This window comes from Convolutriloba macropyga, chromosome 14 (genome assembly GCF_964194025.1).
Source record: "Convolutriloba macropyga chromosome 14, txConMacr16.3, whole genome shotgun sequence".
Lineage (NCBI taxonomy): Eukaryota > Metazoa > Xenacoelomorpha > Acoela > Convolutidae > Convolutriloba > Convolutriloba macropyga.
The window spans coordinates 15,389,007-15,409,414 of record NC_134481.1 but is presented as its reverse complement, the minus strand read 5'-3'; the positions used below and the strand labels follow the sequence as shown (position 1 = coordinate 15,409,414).

General features: G+C 32.0%; 1 protein-coding gene across 6 annotated transcripts; it reads right to left on the bottom strand.

Annotated features, from left to right (window-relative positions):
* Positions 1-219: 219 nt before the first annotated feature.
* LOC142353585 (uncharacterized) lies at positions 220-16,639 on the bottom strand. Of its 6 annotated transcripts, none has more exons than XM_075405865.1 (5): positions 16,193-16,639; positions 10,098-10,553; positions 4,656-5,623; positions 2,065-2,214; positions 220-689 (listed from the first exon to the last, which is right to left on the bottom strand). In XM_075405865.1, exons 3-5 carry the CDS (start codon positions 4,852-4,854, stop codon positions 307-309), a joined length of 732 nt encoding a protein of 243 aa, XP_075261980.1. In that variant the 5' UTR covers positions 4,855-5,623; positions 10,098-10,553; positions 16,193-16,639; the 3' UTR covers positions 220-306. The 6 variants fall into 6 exon arrangements, with proteins under 6 accessions (XP_075261980.1, XP_075261982.1, XP_075261984.1 ...); XM_075405867.1 differs by lacking the exon at positions 10,098-10,553 and adding an exon at positions 9,681-9,773 and having other exon boundaries at positions 16,428-16,639; XM_075405869.1 differs by lacking the exon at positions 10,098-10,553 and adding an exon at positions 9,681-9,759 and having other exon boundaries at positions 16,428-16,639.
* Positions 16,640-20,408: the final 3,769 nt, after the last annotated feature.

Here is a 20,408-nt window from a genome sequence, read left to right as displayed (position 1 = left end):
TGTTCCGAACTACCAGATTTATGAATAGAAAGACCGGGTCATTGTTCTGAAATACCAGATATATGATTCGACTTACCGGGTCATTAACTTCTTCCGGGTCCGTGTATTTAACGACCCGGAATGACACCCCCCCAGACGACGTTTTGTCGAGTCATAATTCTACCACCTCGCCCCGGGTAGAATGCGCGATATGACTAAAACTAAACCTCAAATAGAAAATGCGATAAAAAAGATCAATTATCAATTGAAATATGCTGGAAAATTGAATTGGAAATTTTCTTGTAACTATTATAAAAACTATTTCAGTTATGTCAATGTCTCATTTCTTGTCATCTGATAATTCTGAAAGGGTACATTAAAATTTCGATTTTGTTGATAATTAAGATGGTTGGAGATAGCATATGTGGATGACTGTTGAGGACAAAGATCATTTCTGCCGCCCTCTATCGGTTGATGCACGACATTATTTAAATGCTGTGAATATTGAGCATGTGCGGCTTGACAATTTGACGCGCCCTCTATCGACGCTAAACTGTCAGTGGAAGAATTCAGGTTGTCTTTGTAGAGCAAACACATCATCGTTAGGGTTGTTATTGCAATGCACTCTGAAGCCCAGGCGACCGTGAACCCTGCCCCAAAGTTAGAGTGGGTTTTCCAACTTAGAAACAGACTCAAGCCGACTAGAAGAACTAAAAGCAACAGAGAAAGTTGAGATGACAAAAAAAGATGAAAAAGTTGGATCTATTCTATTCCTCCTTCGTCCCAGATCGGGTAAACAATTTTATGAGAAATTCCGTTTGTGAAACTCCAATTATGATCTTTTCCGTTTGCGCAGTGCTCTGTAACTGGGGAGCATAACATACTGGGATGGCACAAACGGAAAATATCCATTTTTTAAAAAGTTTAATTGATCAGAATTAAAGCTGCTAAATTGGTACTGTTGCAAAAATTCTTTCCATTAAATGTTACTTTCATTGTACGTGTTAAGTTTTCTTTTTTCATTTTGTTGCGTTTCGTTTTAAGTTTCCCAAAAATGTAAGGGGTAAATTAATATTTCCCAACTGCGACAGTACTCCGTGGAAGAAAACTTGATACATCTGGAAGAGATACAAAAAATTATTGTATGTCTTAGCAGGATCTTGGCAACTCAAGTCTTGACATGTCTCGATATATCTTGAAACAAGCGCAGAGTTCTTGAAGTTTGTAAAACTATTTTCACAATTTATTACCAGGAGTACATTATGGGCGTCTACCGATACCAAATTTTTGAGTAAATTTACTCGTTTTTATTGCCAGATTTCACTTTTCCTATGTTAATACATTGTGCGTATGAATACAAACTTTGCGGACGAAAAGGCGGTGCCTTATATGAAAATTTCCGTCTGTGTTTTTCACTTATAAACTGTACCATCAAGCACAATCAAACGTGATTAGTGAAAACTTCAGAAGAGGGATTCAAAAATCTTGTAGCTAACAATAATTGTGCCAAAATACTTACAAATTATCAAGAGAGCTTCAAGAAACCTGCATACATCTTATTAACGTTCTTTGTTTTTGAAAAATAAATAACAAATGTCTACTGGTACCAAAGTGTACATAATTACATAGATAGAGGTGGCTGCCAAACTCATGAAAGTGCAACCCGGGAACAAAAATTACTCAAATACCGGTAGACGCTGGTAATGTTAACTGAAAAGAATTGATTATCATCAATTCTTTTCAGACATTACCAGCGTCTACCAGTATTTTGAGTAAATTTTGCCTTCTCCGCATCCCGGCTATATTGAGGTTTCGTACGCGGATCATATATAACTTCTTTGATTTCGTACAAGGATCACATATCTTCTCAGCATGAATTCTTACGTGTCATGAAGGGATCATGTATGAGTTTTTTTTACTTCATGCAGGGGTCATATATGAAAACTTGGATTTCATTCAGGGCTCATATATGATTTTTTTTTGGTTTCATAGAAAGATTTTACTAAGAAATCGAGTATGGACAGTATGAAATCATACATGATTCCTTGTATGAAATCAAAGAAATTTCAATCCGGGGAGTAGTACCTTGTAAGAATAGTGCATTAGTGGCAGTTTTGAGGAGGAATCGGTTGTGTTTGGGCATGAGTTGAGTACAGAATGCAATGATAGCACAGGCAGAGAGCACCGCAGGCATCAGTTGGATACACATACAGATTCGGATACAAATCACAGAGCCTGAAAACAATAATTAGTTAAACTAAATTGAAATATTCGTCAAGTTTTTCTATTTGCCCTCGAAGGCCTTGGTTGGCATTTTTTTCATGTAAGGGCTCCATGTGGACATTTTGTAGTAGTTGTTTTGAATTTTCGAATAGAGTGTTACAAAATTCAATTTAGGTAAAGATATTTAAAGTTAGCTGGAAATCATATTCTGAAGTTATCTTGGAGAAACCAGAAAACAACAAAAATCTTTTTGGTGAAAGATGCGATGTTATCTAACATTTTTTTAAAAATTCAACTGCAATTACAGAATCTGTTTTTCCCCAAAAAAATATGTTATACGCTAATATGCTTTTAAACAAATTATATAAAAAACTTAATGCAATTATTATTGCATAATTGCAAAAATTTGAATCAAATTGGACAATCGTGTTTTGCGAAAACTAAATATAATGAAAAATTCAGCAATTGTTTTCCTCTCAGGCAATTAAAAAATACATAATCCTTCCTAAAGAATAATGATTTTTCTAAAATATGGATAGTAAGTTATACTGTAGAACCCAAAAAGAAACGTGAAAATCAACAACTAGACTTGAGCGCGAGATTGTAACTTCTGAACAGTCAAAATACCCTGTTCCAACAAACTTAATTTCTTTTTGCAAGAAATCAGCTTGAACAAAATTATTTTCGCATGATGATTTTAAACCAATTCATTTTTTCTCAGCTGCTTCCTGCAAATTACTATGCTCATTTTCTACCTGCAAAATTATGCAATATATTAATTATGCAAATTCTGCATTCTTGGACAAATTCAGCGTGACATTTTTATTTTATGATCGGAAAACAATAATTCGCGTGTCATATTTTTTTCAACTGTCACCAAAAAATACAATGAGAAATTTGATGGACTTAATAAAATTCAAGCATTTCGTTACACCCTCAATTGATTTTAAAGAAGTGAGCATGCTAAAATGAGATGGTAAAATAAAAAAAAATCGCTAAAATTTCAAATTAAGAGAAAGTTGAAAACAAATTTTTGCTTTTCACTGAGAATTTTTAATTGTTGAAGAGTATTTATTTAGATTCCGCAAATCACAATTATCTACCCTTGTATTCATCAAACTGATCAACAATGCAAAATGGTGTCCCACTTTTTCACATGTAATTATTGCACCCGCTATCATTTCACGCCACTTTATTCAGCCCTATATCGTTTAATCCCATTATCATTTCAGCTCGATTTCAATCTTTTATAAATTATGACTATTGAATTAGTAAAATAGTCAATTGACCTTGCCTTGCGGGCCATTGCCATGTCTCAGCGGCCCTGGGATTTGATATGAAGCCATCACTATCAAACATGGGATTAAGTTATCCGCTTAATTATGACAAAAGCTGCCTTTAATGTCGACTGCTAATTGATGGGAGGACACGATTGATGGGTGAAATGATATGGGGTTGAATAAATCGGTTGTTTAGGATTTGAACCTGCAAAATATTGTGTAAAATCTTTAAAATCTCATTCGTTGTAGCTATGAATAAATTCGTGTCCATTTTGGAAGTAAAATTGTTATTTACAATATGTTAATTTTGAATTTAATAGTCAACGATGTGTTCAATTTGTTAATACACCATCAAGTATGTTTCAATTGAAGTGCTTATTTTTTAGTAATTTGTGTTGATTTTCACTATCTCTCGATACCACAACAGATCATATGTCAAAAATTGTTTTCAATGTTAAAGTTTGATGGAGAGCTAGAAAAAACGAATTTGCGTCAATTGCGTGTTTTTAAACCACTTGCAGATCATTATTTGTTTGAAACATGGCTCGTAATGTAACGTTTGTTGACAGATTAAACCCACATGGATAAAATGAAATAATAGATTTTTTTCACTTAGTTTTATAGCAATTAGCTCCATTAATTGACAGAAAGTTTATTTTTAATTGCTAAATCCAGCACTTCTTGCATATTTCCTTTTATATTTCACTAAATTTTTTATCAACCACGCATTCACCCACTCTAATTCAGGTCTGACTGTGGAAAACTATTTGTCGCAGTTTCGGCATTTTAGTTTTGGTTGAACTGTTTATCGCAAGTTTTCAAACAGTCATTATGATCGTGGTCACTGGTCATAGAACTTCTAAAGATTATTCTTCACATCTTGTCAATATTTTGTTATAATGTGTTATAACTCTCGTAAATGTGAAAAAATGAGCCCAACTTGTATTTGAAAATGTTTTCAAAATCTTGCAAGAATCTAGTAAAACAAAAAAATAATGTTTTTGCAAGAAGTTGTTTGACTAGTGGCCCCGATTATAATAGTTTAATTTATAATAGTATAATTTGTGATGATACGTACAATTTTCAAAGCTATCGTAATCGATATGCATCCTAATTTATTTTTTAACTGCATCAAAAGTCTTTTATGATCTACAAAACCCGAAGGAGACCAACCGCATTTGCGTTTGCAAGGGTACCACAGTCCAGTTCTTATGGCAGTCTCACCCCCGTCTTCGTCCAGAGGGGGCATGGGAGGGGATGAAGAGGGTTTGTAATAATCCGACTGCCACCAGCTATCCATCACAACTGAGAGGGAACCCAAAATCAGGGTCACTACTTGACCTCCCATCGCGACCCAGCTAAATACACCCATTTTGGAATGGTTTCGCGTATTTACAACTGGTCTGTCGTGTGAAATTTTTCGCCCGACCTGAACTAGCCCAAAACTAGTTTGTCGTGTAAAGCAATGTGTCAAATAATTGAAGAGTTTGCCGTTTTTTTCTTCGAGGTTTATTTTCTTGAATAACAGGGATTAATCGTCTATAATTTTTCTTTCACTGATGGTTAATTTTCGGATAAAATTTCAACGTTTTGACGAAAAAATGAAGTTATTGTAAATCGATTTGAAAATAGTAGAGTAAACTGTTGGGTAAATCGATATAGCTGTTAAGTGCACTGGTTATAAAACAATAGAACCACGACAACCGGGCTAGGTCATAGAATATCTTTGCTATAGCCGGGCTTGTAGACAGAAAACTGTTCTTCCACAATGTCAAAAACAGGGCTCCGGAAAATGTCGTAAAACCTAAATTTGACCAGAGCAAAGCTATTAATGCCGAAAATGTTGTTAAAGCAAGCTATATAAAGAGCATGTTTTCTAATTATTAGAAAGAATTTCAGTAATAAAATCAAGTTCCGGAAGTTATAAACCCATAACTTAAGTAGAATTCACTCCATAAAATTAGTTTTACATTTCCGTTCCGGGAGCAAATTCATCATGTTGTAACAATTTTTCCATTAACAGGAGGAAAAAATTTTGAACTTCGAGGCATCAAAAGATGGCTTTAATATTTTAAGAAAGAAAGATAAATTTTGAATATACAAAGTAAATTTATTGATTAAGTTTCACTTCGCTCTGGTGGCTAAAACAAACGCAAAAAATATCAATACTTTTTGCAATCAATTCCTTCTACGGCCGTCCGTTCAGACAAAAACTGGAAAATATATATTTGTGGCTGAATATTTGATTTAGGAGCCGCTTTTTTGCTCTTTTGATGTTATTTTTTCCGGCCATCGTAAATAAATATTGCCAAAAAAGAAAACAAAATATGGACATAGCACAATTGCAAATATTTAGGCTCTCGAGAATCCTGGCAAAAATACAGATAATTGGGCATTAATTATTCATAGAATGGTATTTTCAAAACCGCTCAAAGTGGAGGTTTAGAATATTTCAATATGAATATTTTAGATAATAAAAAGATAAATGAACTGTCTGCGTTATATGCGTATATATGGTGCTTAGAATAACCTACAGCCTTTAATACTGGTAAATAAAACCGGTTTATAAATATAACCGTATTACTAACTATGCGCAGCTATATAACTATCAGAGCCAGCTTACAGTTCAATCTAGCGCTTGGAAAACGTGCGGAAATATTCATGCTTGATTTTTTTCCTTTTTTTTCCATTTTTTATTTACCCTTCCCCTGAAATCCTTGAGCCCGTATTTTCTAACTGTCAACATATAATGCAGTTTAGGCGGAAAATCTGCCCGGGCTGAAATTATTCACGCGGCACAGAATGAAGATAAGGTTCAAAATTATGGCATCTTAATTTGTTTATGGTCTTAGTTGACCACCTGAGCTTGTAAACAAAAAACAGTGGGTCTAATTCATCTTGTTTATGGTAGTCAAGTTGCGTTGAAATGAGGTAGTAAAAATAATAAATAGAGGATTAAAGAATTATGATCTTTCCAAAGGAAATTCTAAAAATAAAACGAACGGCACTTTTGTTTGTGAAACAAAACCGACCTCAAACAAAATTCTCGCTTTTTTATGACAATGGTAACGGTGCATTTCTTCAAAAAAATGTTCTGGAGAAAGCAAAAAACATTGATGTAGTTGTAGAAAACAGAAAAAAGTCATTGCTGCCTTTTTTGGAATGTTTTTAACAAAGTATTGTAAATTAAGTTAGGTCATGACACCATATGCACACGCTACACAATTCTCTAGCAAAAAACTCCATTTTCTGCTCTTGCATCTTGCTGGCAGTAACCCACAGTTATACTGAACAGTTACATAACAACTTTCAAAAATGCCTAAGAAAAATGATATTTATACTTTAGTGGAGATTTTGAGCTAGTGGTGAGCGCAAATCAAAATAAAATTATATTTTATTATAACAACTTTCTCATTACTGTGGATTTTACCCAAAAATATAAGAACTGTTAAAATTTTGTGGTCGAGCAATAATTCAAATTTTGCACAAAAACTACATTGAAGAATCAATAGGTCAATATTTCTCCAAAACGATCGGTCCATATTTATGTTTACTGAGAAATAAAGTAATATAGTATAATTTTTTTGACAGAACACAAATCCCACCATTAAATTCCTCTAGAGGCATTTCAAAGTTAATATATACAAACAAATGCGCTATGATAGTCAATATATATACAAACAATTGCCCATTGAAAAACGTGATCAATTTCACAAATTTTGAGAAACTATGAACCACAACGTCTCAATGTTGCGGTGAAATCTTACGTTGCTAATGGCTTGAGAAGTCTACTTTGCAAAATGAGAGAATATGTGAAAAAAAAATTTGACTCCACAATTAGTTTTTGAAACTGTTACTGCAAAGTGGATATACGGTTTATTCTAATTATCGTTAATATTGATGTGCTGATGCTTAAAATAGTTGCGCGATCACGAAATGTTTAGAGTAAAAGAAGTGAAGTATTTTTGCAAGGTTTCTCGCGTATCAAAGATTTAGGGTTTTTTCAAAAAATTTTTTAATTAAAAAATTTCACTGAGGTATATTGGACAATGGCTAGAATTATGCAAAATTAGCCATTATTGTGACTTCAACAAAAGTTCCAAATCTTTTGTCCCATTGTTTCTTTTGTCCGTTATTTCAATACAACTAAAAAAGATCAAAATAAAAAAATCTCAAAAAAAATTGATTTTGCGATAAAGTTCAAACCAGTTGATGATTTTTTTGAAAATAATCATGATAAAATTATTCCACAATTTCCGTTTTTACATCAAACTGTTAGAAAAATTTTATGAGAGGGTGTTCTCAGCAATTAAATTAATCAAATATCTCAGATTATTTCACTGAAACTCATCTAAGAGTGACTTGTTAAAACTGGATACTGACAAAATGCACACGGACGGGAAAACATTGACTCCATTCTGAGTAGCGATGAGAAAATTGAGTCTTTTCAAATAGATGAAGACAAATTTTCAGTTCAAACTTCCCTTGAGTTATTTCGATGTCATCAGCGCGTTATGAGATTAAAAATTATGTACCAACCAAATAAATGAAAACTAAGATGCTGAAATCTCCTCAGAGCTAATACGAAAATCAAGTAAATGAGAGTAATTTTTCTTCGGCCTAGCTATAGAGTTGCAAAAAAATTCCCGAAATATTTCTATAGAAACTGGTTTTTGAATTAATGAAGCGAATAAAAAAGCCATTACTCAAATCATTCTCTTCTCGAACAGCAGTAAATTTTAAGCGACATTGCATTTATTTTTTAGAAGCAAAAAATACTCCCTGGTGCATCAATAGGAGTAAATGTTTACGGTTTAAAATTTAATTATATTTTGTGAAAAAATTGAACAAAATTGATCTGATATTCAAATTCTGCGGATCCTGATTGAAGGTATATCTTGTACCAATTAGAATAATTTAACTTGATAGCAACTTAGTGACTCTGCAAATGATCAGTTCATTAGATACAGACTATCATGAAAATTTTGAATATAAATATGATATCCGAACAGTTTGATTTTAAAGACAATCCATATTCAGTTAAAACAATACTGAATCCAAATAATAATATTATAACAGCATTGTTTTCGTCAAAATCAAAGTAATTACTACTACGCCAGCACGCACTCTGGTATTATTATTTTTGTTTTAATATTGCATATGAGCAACTGTTTTTTTCAATTAGTGTTTTTGAATATTAAATTTGAGTACAGCAAAGTTTTAAGACAAATAAGGAGTTTAACTAAAACAATTATTGACTATAGTTTGTTGAAATAGTTTTAATTTTTTAGTAAACTAAGGTTTTAATGTTTTATTCATAAAGAGCAAAATAAGGTCGACTGAATTGGGGGAAAACTTATAGAGAGCATTTAATGTTGCAAATTTTTCAATGGAAATTGAAAACGATTACAATTTTTTAAAAATAACTTCACTTACGCTGACTTGGTACAACTAGTTCTCACCAAAGAGAAATTTGTCGCCAAGATTCACTAAAACTTAAGTTTAGAAGAATTTATAATAAAAAATTACCGCTCGAAAACTTTTCATAATGAGCACATTGGGGCTCAAATGAAGTAATTTTTTAAACGTTTAATTTGATGTTTTTTTATTCTACAAATTTGTGGAAGCCCCAAATGAATATTTTCTCTGCAAGGCTGCTAGTAATTATAATTTGTTTCTAATTAGTGAATGTACCTCTGTTTTAACAAGGCTCCGCAAAAGTTAATTGAGATAAATTTCAAACAGAAACAAAGTTGTTTGAGAGATTGATTTTTCTGTTTTCATGTTTTTGTGATCAAGAAAGACTTTTCTTCAAAAACTCAAAATTCACACAAGATCGAAAAATCAGTAACTAAGTGCCTACAAATCGACAAAACATTCTTCAAAATTAAAAATAAAGAAATTGAAGCTACGTTTTTGATTCAATTAAAAACAAGAAATCATCTTTTTGTGCCGGCGATGAAAACTTTTGATAGAAATGAGTGGATGTGAGATAAAGTTTAATATGCTATGAATCTGCATGTTCAAATTTTAATAAAAATTGTTTTCTATAAACTAAAAAAATCGAACATATAATTGTACAAAAAAACTGAAATCGGGCTGAAAAGAATTAAAATTACTAACATAATAATAATACTTGAAGTTTCTGTCAAACGATATGATAAATTTTTCGTATTCAGAAAATTCAAATTATCTTACCTGAGCTCGGCCGTTAAATCGATTAGCGTCGTTTTCACGCGCAATATATGCAACTTTTATTCTATCTAAGGCGTCGAAACTTTGATTGCAGAGCTTTAAAGGCAAAATACCGGAAATAAGCTTCCGCAATTTTTGGGAAACTTCAATGAAATTTGAGAAGATAAAATATAATTAGTGCGTACATACAAAAAAAAACTAAGACTTTTAAGCCTTAAAGATGAAAATTTTTTCAACTGGGCTTCAATATAGAAGTTGATATAAAAGATGTATATTTGGGTAAGGGAGGGGTATGTAATAATTTGATGGGGTTCAGGGTTTTTTTTGGGGGGGGGGGGGTGAAAAATATGCTCCACCCACCAAATATTTCGAGGCGCCCCAGTGGTTGAAAAATTTAATTAATGAACTAGCAGATCTCACCGTGTGTTGCTAAAGTCGATATTGAGCTGTGCCTCGCGTATCAATTTCCTCAATATTTCCCCCAAAGTGCCCGCGGCCAAATGAGAGGAGAAACAAATAACACAAATTAAAAGAAAAAACAAAACAAAGCAAGGCAGCCATGGATACGAATATACAATGTAACTATATAGCGCGTTTTCTTCTTTTCTTTCAAAATTTTTGAAAGATATAGCGACAAATCTAAAGTTTATATAAACAATACGTTAACAATAAGTATAGAACTGATGAAAAGTAGTTTAAAAAATGTGTGTAAAAAGAAAGTTTGAAGACAACATTTTTGTTTCTTGTTTTTCAGATCAGCGATTTCAAATTTGTTCACGTTGTATTCACGCATCACACATGCTCAATTTGATTAGAATTGGGAAAAGTTGCGGCTCTGATGTTTGTTTTTCCTCTTTTCCGTCCTGTGACTGTTCCCTGAAAAGGGCCCAAGTCAATTTTGTTTCTCGTATAAATCTCCTTTTTTGTCCCATGGGATTAATCAGGTCTTATACTTACACACACTATTTTTACCTCTACTCTGTGAAAGTTACAGTTATAACTGGTTATAACTAGGATAGCTTGTAATAACTAAAGCAGAGCTTTGGTTGTGTGGTATTTAGCACGCAGCTCAGGTGCGTGATTTTAAGGGTTTCCTTAAGATTAAGCGAATTTTGACAATACTTGACTTTTGTAAAGGGGAATGCTATCAATTATGTCAGAATAAAATGGGCTTTTTCTCATCTGCAAAATTTAGGTTGTGATAAAAAGAACTAAAATGAATCGCTATAAATGGATTTCATGCTTGGGTTCACGCAAATAGCTCGTAATAGACACAAAGATTACTCAAACTTTAGAAGCTGGCCCCGACAATAGTCGAAATGAGGATCTCAAGTCGAGGTTTTAATTTGTCCTCGCTTATGACGCAGACTCTTTTTGAACTCACACAAGGGGTATTTTGCGTTCTTATCGGGCATCAAACGCACCAGTACTAGTGGTCGAGCCATAGTCAGCCAGATACACCCGCCACGTTCAGCCCCACTTATTGCAAATTTCCTTATACCAAAGCAAACGCTAGTTTAACACACGCTTATAAAATCACTTTGATCAACCAAGTTTCAGTTGTACAGAAATGAAGCAAACTTTTCAAATTGAAACCCACAAATTTTTGCATTTCGAACTACACTTTTCTCGAGGTGCTTCTTACGTGGTTGCAACAATTTCGAAAATTTTGTTGACATCAGAATGTTTTTTGTTGTAAAGTGGACAGTTGATTTAAATCATAAAAAGTCGGGACAAAAAAATTCAAGAAAAAATCTACAGACTATTCAATATTAAGAAAGTTTTTGTTCCGACCCTCTTGAGGGGGGAGGAACTATATACTCAACTGGGTTTTTTTTTGTTCCGTGAATTTTCGCCGCTCGATATATTCATCGTAGAGAGTTGAGACTGGTATCATTAGAAAGCTCGTCCAGCGTAGAATATGGAATTAAAAAGCTTTTTTTAATTTTCGTTTTCTACAGGGAGTTATCGAGGCTTAAACTTCTGAGAAAAGAAGAGTGAATTCACGTTGTTTTTATTCACATTTTCCGGAATTTTTGCCTAAATTTTCGTCAATTTTGCTAAAATTTGTTATAATTTTTAAGAATAGTGTCGTTGATTTTATTTTTGAAGACGAACAAGCATTTTTGATTGTTTTGATTTAATTTTTTGGTCAAAAAATCTGGATAAACATTTCAAAATTTAGCCTTTTTCATCAACAACAGCACGAAATAAGCTACTTTAGTCCACTTTGATTAAATTTGCCTACAGTACACCCCCAAACAACACTCATACAATCTTTGTAGACTCAGAGGGGGGCTATTTCTACTTCAGAGTCCGCAGAGAGTGCCTTGTAAATAAAACTTTGCCGTTTTTTGCTAACTTTACTCGTTGATTATCAAAAATGCAAAATTTATTTTGAGTTTCAACTCAGAAATTATCTATATCTACAACATTCGAAAAATCAATTGTTCTTAACGGACAATAATTATTAACAGGGGTAGTTTTGGGCCATTCTTGGACTGTTACAATCCAAAAACAATCGGGTTGTAATCAGTCGGTTTTTTTTTTAAAAAAAAAAGATTTTTTTTTTTAATAATAAAGAACAGAACATATCAAATCAAAGCTCAGGAGTGATAGGTCCAACCAATTCGCTTGCTAAACAGCTCCAGGCTAATGTATTTAGTTTTTTAATTGAAAGTTTATGGTCGTTTCTTTTTTAAAAATAATTGACTTTTCAATAAATAATGGCTTAATTAACTTTTCCTCTTTTTTTTTTTCTTAATTTGTTCAACTTCCAGCTTAGTGTCAGCAAAAAAAGACTGCTTCTTCTTTCTACTGAGTTAACATTTATTCTCGGTTGCAGTTTTAAGCCTGAAATTATTGTTTTCTGGCTTTGATACTACAAGATTTTAGATTTTTGTTTGTTTTGATATTTGCCAGTTTTTCACGTTTTCTAATTTTGTCACATTATCACATTATTGACAGTTCTCAAGTCATATTATTAGCATTCAAATTAAAGCACAATTGAACACATTAAAATCCTGACAGATATAAATCATCGTTTTAATGGCCTCGACGCCTCTTTCTTGAAGAAATCAATTGAATTTTTTATTTTTGTCTTAACTGTCATTTATACTTTGTCATTTCGGTCGTATGAAATTTCCTGTATAGTGATAGCTTTCATTGGCTTTTCATGGAAGAATAGAAAAACCGATATTCTGATATTAGCAGATAGCTGATGGCTTTTATGACTTTCAAACCCATCGTTTTCCAAAATTAAAAAAAAAAACTTTTTTAACTTCGCAATTTTGTTCTTTTTATGTTTCTTTTTGTTACCTAATCTCGTTAGTTGATTACAGGTCAAATATGACATTATGGGTGTCAAGGGAATAAAAGGGATTGGTGTCCCAAAATCTTTTTTTAAAAGATTTTGTTATGACCTTACTGGCTTCGACACCGCTTTTTCACAAAAAAAAATTAAATTAATTTGATTTTTGTCATATTTGACGTTCTTTTTGTAGATGCAAGAAATATTCTGGATAATTACAGGTCTCGAGGGTTTCCTTTTCATGAAAAACGACGATATTTAAATAGCTCTTTTTGTAATTAATGCCTTTCATGACATTGAATGTAATTTTGTTTCGAAAAAAAAATTTAAAGTAATACATACTTTAGCGCTTCGCTTTTTTGTCTACTTGTTACCTAGTCTTACTAATGAATGGCCACGTACTACATTATAGCTGTTTGAAGAAAGCGCAATCAATTATATTTTGAGCGCCAAAATTTGGCTTGACGGTTTTGACAGCGTTTTCTGCCAAGTTTCAATTGAAATTTTGTTTGTTCTTTGTTGTTCTTTTTAGCCGCTTTAAAAAATGAATAAGGTCAGGTCCTAATGCCCTTCTATAGAAGCAGTGGTAATCGCAAATTTGTGGTAATATTAATTTATTCCTAATGGTATTTATTACTTTGAAGTTAATTGTTTCAAAAAAATAAGTTAATTTTTTTTACTTTTCTGTTTTTGTTCTTTTTTGTATAATTGTTACCAAACCTTTTTATGGACTGGTCGCATATGTTTTCTGGTGATTTATAAGTTATTTTTGTTTAGTTTCAGGTTTATCTGACGGTATGTTGACTTTGTTATTAAATTTAGTTTTTAAGAGGGACTTAAATTTTTTGATGTAATTAATGTTTGTTGTTGTTGTTGTTTGATTTTGCTGTTCGTTTTGACTCGCTTTCTTAATATTGACATATTACAGCAATCTAATGCATCATTTTTTACTCCACTGAGTTATTTGTTTTGGAGGTTATCTTATCGTTCATACAGAATTTTTTGAAAAAGACTTGGGCTTTTTTTGGGATTCGCAAAAAATAATTTTTGGGTTTTTCTATCTGTTCCTCATTTGGTAGACAATTATGCCAAAATTGTGGATGGGCGGGGTCGGAACCTTATGTGCCATTGCACATTACCGAGCCGCCTTGTTTTCTTAAAATTCGAAGTATTCACAAACACGAAAGTGGCAACGTCTGTTTACCATGTTTGTACAGACAAGTCCTATTTCATAAGGATTTTTGATTGAGCACTCGAACGCACTGAAGCTTTCACCAAGCTAAATTCTGGATCGTAAGTGTTTGCCGTCTGTCTATGTTTTATCACAAGCGAGCAAAAAAGGTCCAGATGGGTATTTTCAGAGTTCACTTCGAACGCGGGGATGTACAAATTATGAATTTATTTTTCAAAAAAACCAGTCGTTGAATGGCAGATAGCAAAATTATAAAAAGTTAGCTTAGAATCATGTGTAGCTGATTTTGCTAACGCAAAAGCACTGCAGATCTCGCTTTGATTTTTTACAAGCCCGCTTTGGAGACAGGAGGAACTATATACTCTTAGTTAGCACTTGAATGACATCTGGGCGTTGGCCGTATAGAGCGGGCCGCTTTCTCGAAGAATTATGGATGCATATTAATCTCAAAACTATATTTCGTTAGTTGAAACCACTACATTGGATGGAAAACGTGAAAAAATAGCAACGGTGACAGATCTGTAATAGGCTAGCAGAGAAAATTAAGTTTAAAAGTGTTAAAAAAACTTGACAAATTAATTTTTTTTGCCTGTTTGGAAAACTTTTTATATAATAATTTTTTTGAAAATTGAAAAAACACTAGTTAGAAGCCGTGAAAAAGAAAAAAAATTATACAAAACGTTATGTCGTGTTGCCTTCAAAATGAACAATTATTGAATTGTTCAATCTATACTTTTTATAATATTGCCAACTCAAGACTACTGGATTATTATCGAGAAACCATTAAAATATAATGGAAGCAAACTCAGTAGAACAACACAACTGACAAATTGTTTGATTTTGCAGATGTCACAATAGGATGCTAATATCCCATAAAGAAAAATACCACAATTTTGATTGAACAGGTGAAACAGAAACTAAGCGTGTTGAATGCTCTCATCTTGAGACAGATGCAATAACGAAACAAAAAAGGAAAAAAAAATCCCGCTTGAATTCCAAACTGGTAAAACTAGCAGTTTGAATTTTTCTTCTTTTTCACCTCATTCAATTAATGAGACAACAATAAAAAAGGTACAATAAAATCAATTATGTTAAAAGAACGTAATTGTAGATCGTGAGTAGTTCGTGATAAGCAATATGGATCTGGAGGGTTCTAAATAATTTTAAACAGGGTATAATTTGGTTCATTGTTGTCTACGTGACTAAAAATTTTCTTCAAGGTTTTTATAGATAGAAGATTAGCGAATGATAAAGATGAGAAATTATAGTGTGTTTAACATATTTCATTGATCCTACAGTAAAAAAAAGCTGTTGAACAAATTTCCCTGTTTGGCATCAAACATTTTTTCTAGTTTTGGTTTTTAATCATTTTGCTTTAGTTTTGCTCTGTATCAGTTTCTGAAACAGCTTATTTGAATAAAACGAGGAAGCAATTTGTCATACTGGAGATTGATTTCATTATTTTTTTTGAATGATTTAAAAACAGATGTTACAGAAACATTTATTCGGATTATAGTGGCGACCTACAACTTTGAAGTTTCTGTTTATTTGAGTAATCTTGTGCACGAAGTTTTTGATTCTTGTTACGTCATACTTAATATGAAGAACTAAAATTGCATTTTAGTTTTTCATCTTTTTCCGGGCGGAAAATTTTGATTTTTTACGCAACTTGTAACCTGCATTTTGGTGAAACTGATTCTAAATGCAGTATTTGGAAAAGAATTATATTTATGTACGTCAATTACGTTTGGAAGGAATTTTACAATGATAACCAACGCAAGAAATCATTTGTGAAAGGCCCCTTTTTGCTCAGTTCGTCATTTTGCCATCCAATTTTAAAAGTGATAAACTTTAATTCTTTCTCCATGAAGTCTAAATTTTTAAGCTCTTTTGTATAAGCAAATTTAAATCTAGAGGAAAATAATTTTTAACTGTGCAAAATTAATGTGAGATCTGCTAGAAATTTTGTAAAGATAAAGCTAAGTTTTTGAGGAACTATCAGAATTTGTAAACCTGAAAAAAGTCAATTTGAGTTAAACACCGCAATGTCTGTGCAGAAACTGCACATGTACACTATTTAATGAAATGGAGAGCAAATAAATTGCGATGGTCTAAAAAATTCAAAAAAGACAATAAAATTGAAAGATGGTGGTACAAAGTGAGGCCCGTCTCAAATTGATTAAACTCGGGGTCCCCCTGAAAAAAATTAATGAAAGCGAGTAATTAAGGAACAGCTCAGGTTTTTCACCTATAGCTCAACAATTCAAATAAAGGTGAAGAAATTTATGTAATCTTGTCTGCTAAACTGAGTTCAGCGCAAATGTTTTTAATATAAATTTGCATGTATTTTCAAAAATCAACGGTCTATGTATGTTACACGTAAATCAAGTCTTAACAAGATCAAGATATATTGAGAAAAGCATTGGAGTTGACAAGTTTACTGTTTAAAACAGTGTATCTTTACAGAGTTACACGATTAGCATAAGTTGTGCAAAGTTTATCCCAGGTAAGTGGAAACCAAACTTGGGAATAATCTCCTCATAAATCACTTCATTATAGTTTTATTACAAGTTTATTGCTTCCAGAAAGCCCGGCAGCTCTGCGGAGAATTTGGGCAATTTTGGGCAAACTCGTAAGCGTAACGGAAAAACTGTGAATTGTTCAATTTGCGGAAATAAGCCCAGAAAATTCTCACAAGCTTTTCCGCAGGGATATTTGTAAATTCAGGAGCTGATTATAAAAACAGGCAGAAGTTTAAATGTAAATTAAAAGCACTCTTTATGGACTTTCGGACCAATTTTATTTCTGCAACTGAAAATAGTGAAATCTAGCGTTCATTGTTAAGCTTTAGTTTAATCGAAGACACTTGTTTGTGGAAAATTTACATTCCTTCGGAACCTAACATAATCCAAATGTATGCTCCAATATCTACGTCGTCCATTCAGTGTCCAGTCGTCTCTATTCGAAATATATAAAAATCAATTAAATACAATTTTTCAAACTTTGCTGCAAAAACTTCACGAAATGTATTGCTCGGTTTGATAATTAAACTTGTGTATCTTTTTAGAGGTTATTTTCAAAGATTTCGTCGCAAGACGCTAATAGGTTATTTAAACTGAAACAAAGGATCTTATAAGAAGTATAGAAGCTAAACTTAAATTCCAGGTCAAAACTGCACAAGGAAGCTCGGTAACGTGCTTCATGTTTTAACTCATCTAATAAAGTCACCAAAATAAGGCATTTGTATTTAAAAATATGACATTCAAATCAGAATCTTATAACGTCAAAAAATTGATTTGGGCTATCCAAATTTTTGTTTTTGATCAGTTCCATCAGTATTAGAGACAAATTTCAAGACAAGCACCATTGTTAATGTGACTGTTGCTTTTTATTGTTTTTCGTAACCAAAATTTGGCGAAACTCGGAAAGTAATATGAAAAAACTGCTCAGTACATGATATAACATTGGAAAGAACGCTGAATAGATAAACATGACAAAAAGAACTCATTAAAAGGCCATCAGGCTATTATTCACTGCTATTGTTTTCTTCGAGAATTTTCTCTTTATAAAAATGAAACTCAACAATATTTATTACAACTACTTTTTTCTAGCGCTAGTATTTTGTGAGTGTCTTGTAATTTTTTTGAATTATTTCATAATTTGTTTCCTCTTCTAATGTAATGTGGAAACTTTAGCATTGGTGCAGATTTCATTATTGTTCCTACCCACTTGTGGAGGAAGAACTATATAATCAAATGGGTTTTTTTGTTCAGACAATTTTGGCCGATCGATATATTCATCGTGAGAGTTGAACTTTTTGAGAAAATTAGATTGAATTCCGTTGTTTTTATTCACAATTTCCGTAACTTTTGAACAATTTTTCGCAATTTTGCTAAAACTTGTTAATATTTTTAAGGTTTTACGATTAACAATAGAGATGGCTCGCCAATTTATTTTATCCGAGTTTTTTTGGTTGATACTTCTGCTAAAATTTTTGATTTTGAGATTCAGAGGCTCCAAATAAGCGTTTGTTTCCTACTTCGTTTAAATTTGCAGGAAGTAAAGACCTAACATCTGTTGGCACAACGTTTGAAAATTTCAAAAAGATAGCTGTACATTGGCTTCCGAAAGGGGTTTTCTGGAATGAAACTTTTGCCGGTTTTTCAAAACATAAACCTGGAACAGAGGTGGTACCTGTAACTAATTAGAATTAATTATAACTAATTTGAAATAACTTATAATTACTACGGGCCTTACAGAGAAAAAATTACTTTGAAAATTCTATAAAAATGTAGCATGAAAACATCAATTTTAAAAGTTTAAATTGATGTTTTTAAATTGATGCTTCAAACCTTTAAATTGATGTTTTCATGCTACAATTTTATGGAAATTTCAAAGTAATTTTTTCTCTGTAAGGCAGATAGTAATTATAATTTTTTTCTAATTAGTTATAATTAATTCTAATTAGTTACAGGTACCTCAGTTTCAGGTTTATTTTTCGAAAAACCGGCAAAAGTTTCATTCCAGAAAACTCATTTTCGGAAGCCAATGTACAGACTGGTATAACTAGATAGTTAGTCCAACGAACTTTTTGTGAAAATTAGATTGAATTCCGTTGTTTTTATTCACAATTTCCGTAACTTTTGGACAATTTTTTGCAATTTTGCTAATACTTGTTAATATTTTTAAGGTTTTACGATTAACAATAGAGATGGCTCGCCAATTTATTTTATCCGAGTTTTTTTGGTTGATACTTCTGCTAAAATTTTTGATTTTGAGATTCAGAGGCTCCAAATAAGCGTTTGTTTCCTACTTCGTTTAAATTTGCAGGAAGTAAAGACCTAACATCTGTTGGCACAACGTTTGAAAATTTCAAAAAGAGAGCTGTACATTGGCTTCCGAAAGGAGTTTTCTGGAATGAAACTTTTGCCGGTTTTTCAAAACATAAACCTGAAACAGAGGTACCTGTAACTAATTAGAATTAATTATAACTAATTTGAAATAACTTATAATTACTACGGGCCTTACAGAGAAAAAATTACTTTGAAGTTTCTATAAAAATGTAGCATAAAAACATCAATTTTAAAGGTTTAAATTGATGTTTTTAAATTGATGTTTCAAACCTTTAAATTGATGTTTTCATGCTACAATTTTATGGAAATTTCAAAGTAATTTTTTCTCTGTAAGGCAGGTAGTAATTATAATTTTTTTCTAATTAGTTATAATTAATTCTAATTAATTACAGGTACCTCTGTTTCAGGTTTATTTTTCGAAAAACCGGCAAAAGTTTAATTCCAGAAAACTCATTTTCGGAAGCCAATGTACAGACTGGTATAACTAGATAGTTCGTCCAACGAACTTTTTGAGAAAAGTAGAGTGAATTCCGTTGTTTTTATTCACAATTTTCGTAATTTTTGAACAATTTTTCGTCAATTTTACTAAGACTTGTTAATATTTTTTTTAAAAAATGTTATTGGTTTTACAATTAACAATAGAGAAGGCTCGCCCAATTGTTTTATCCGAGTTTTTTTGGTTGATACTTCTGCTAAATTTTTTGATTTTGGGTTTTTTTAAAAAGGCTCCAAATAAGCTTTTGTTTCCTACTTCGTTTAAATTTGCAAGAAGAAAAAACCTAACATCTGCTGGCATAACGTTTGAAAATTTCAAAAAGATAGCTGTACATTGGCTTCCGAAAGGAGTTTTCTGGAATGAAACTTTTGCCGGTTTTTCGAAAAATAAACCTGAAACAGAGGTACCTGTAACTAATTAGAAATAATTATAACTATTTTGAAATAACTTATAATTACTACGGGCCTTACAGAGAAAAAATTACTTTGGAGTTTCTATAAAAATGTAGCATGAAAACATCAATTTTAATGATTTAATTGATGTTTTTAAATTGATGTTTCAAACCTTTAAATTGATGTTTTCATGCTTCAATTTTATAGAAGTTTCAAAGTAATTTTTTCTCTATGAGGCCCGTAGTAATTATAAATTTTTTTCTAATTAGTTATAATTAATTCTAATTAGTTACAGGTACCTCTGTTTCAGGTTTATTTTTCGAAAAACCGGCAAAAGTTTCATTCCAGAAAACTCATTTTTGGAAGCCAATGTACAGACTGGTATAACTAGATAGTTCGTCCAACAAACTTTTTGAGAAAAGTAGAGTGAATTCCGTTGTTTTTATTCACAATTTCCGTAATTTTTGAACAATTTTTTGTCAATTTTG

Coding starts and splice junctions, on each gene's coding strand:
- LOC142353585 (XM_075405865.1), bottom strand. CDS start 4,854: ATGGGTGTATTTAGCTGGGTCGCGATGGGAGGTCAAGTAGTGACCCTG. Junction 2,215..4,655: donor CCCTTGCAAACGCAAATGCG/GTTGGTCTCCTT, acceptor TATTGTTTTCAG/GCTCTGTGATTTGTATCCGA. Junction 690..2,064: donor TAATGCACTATTCTTACAAG/GTACTACTCCCC, acceptor TGTTGCTTTTAG/TTCTTCTAGTCGGCTTGAGT.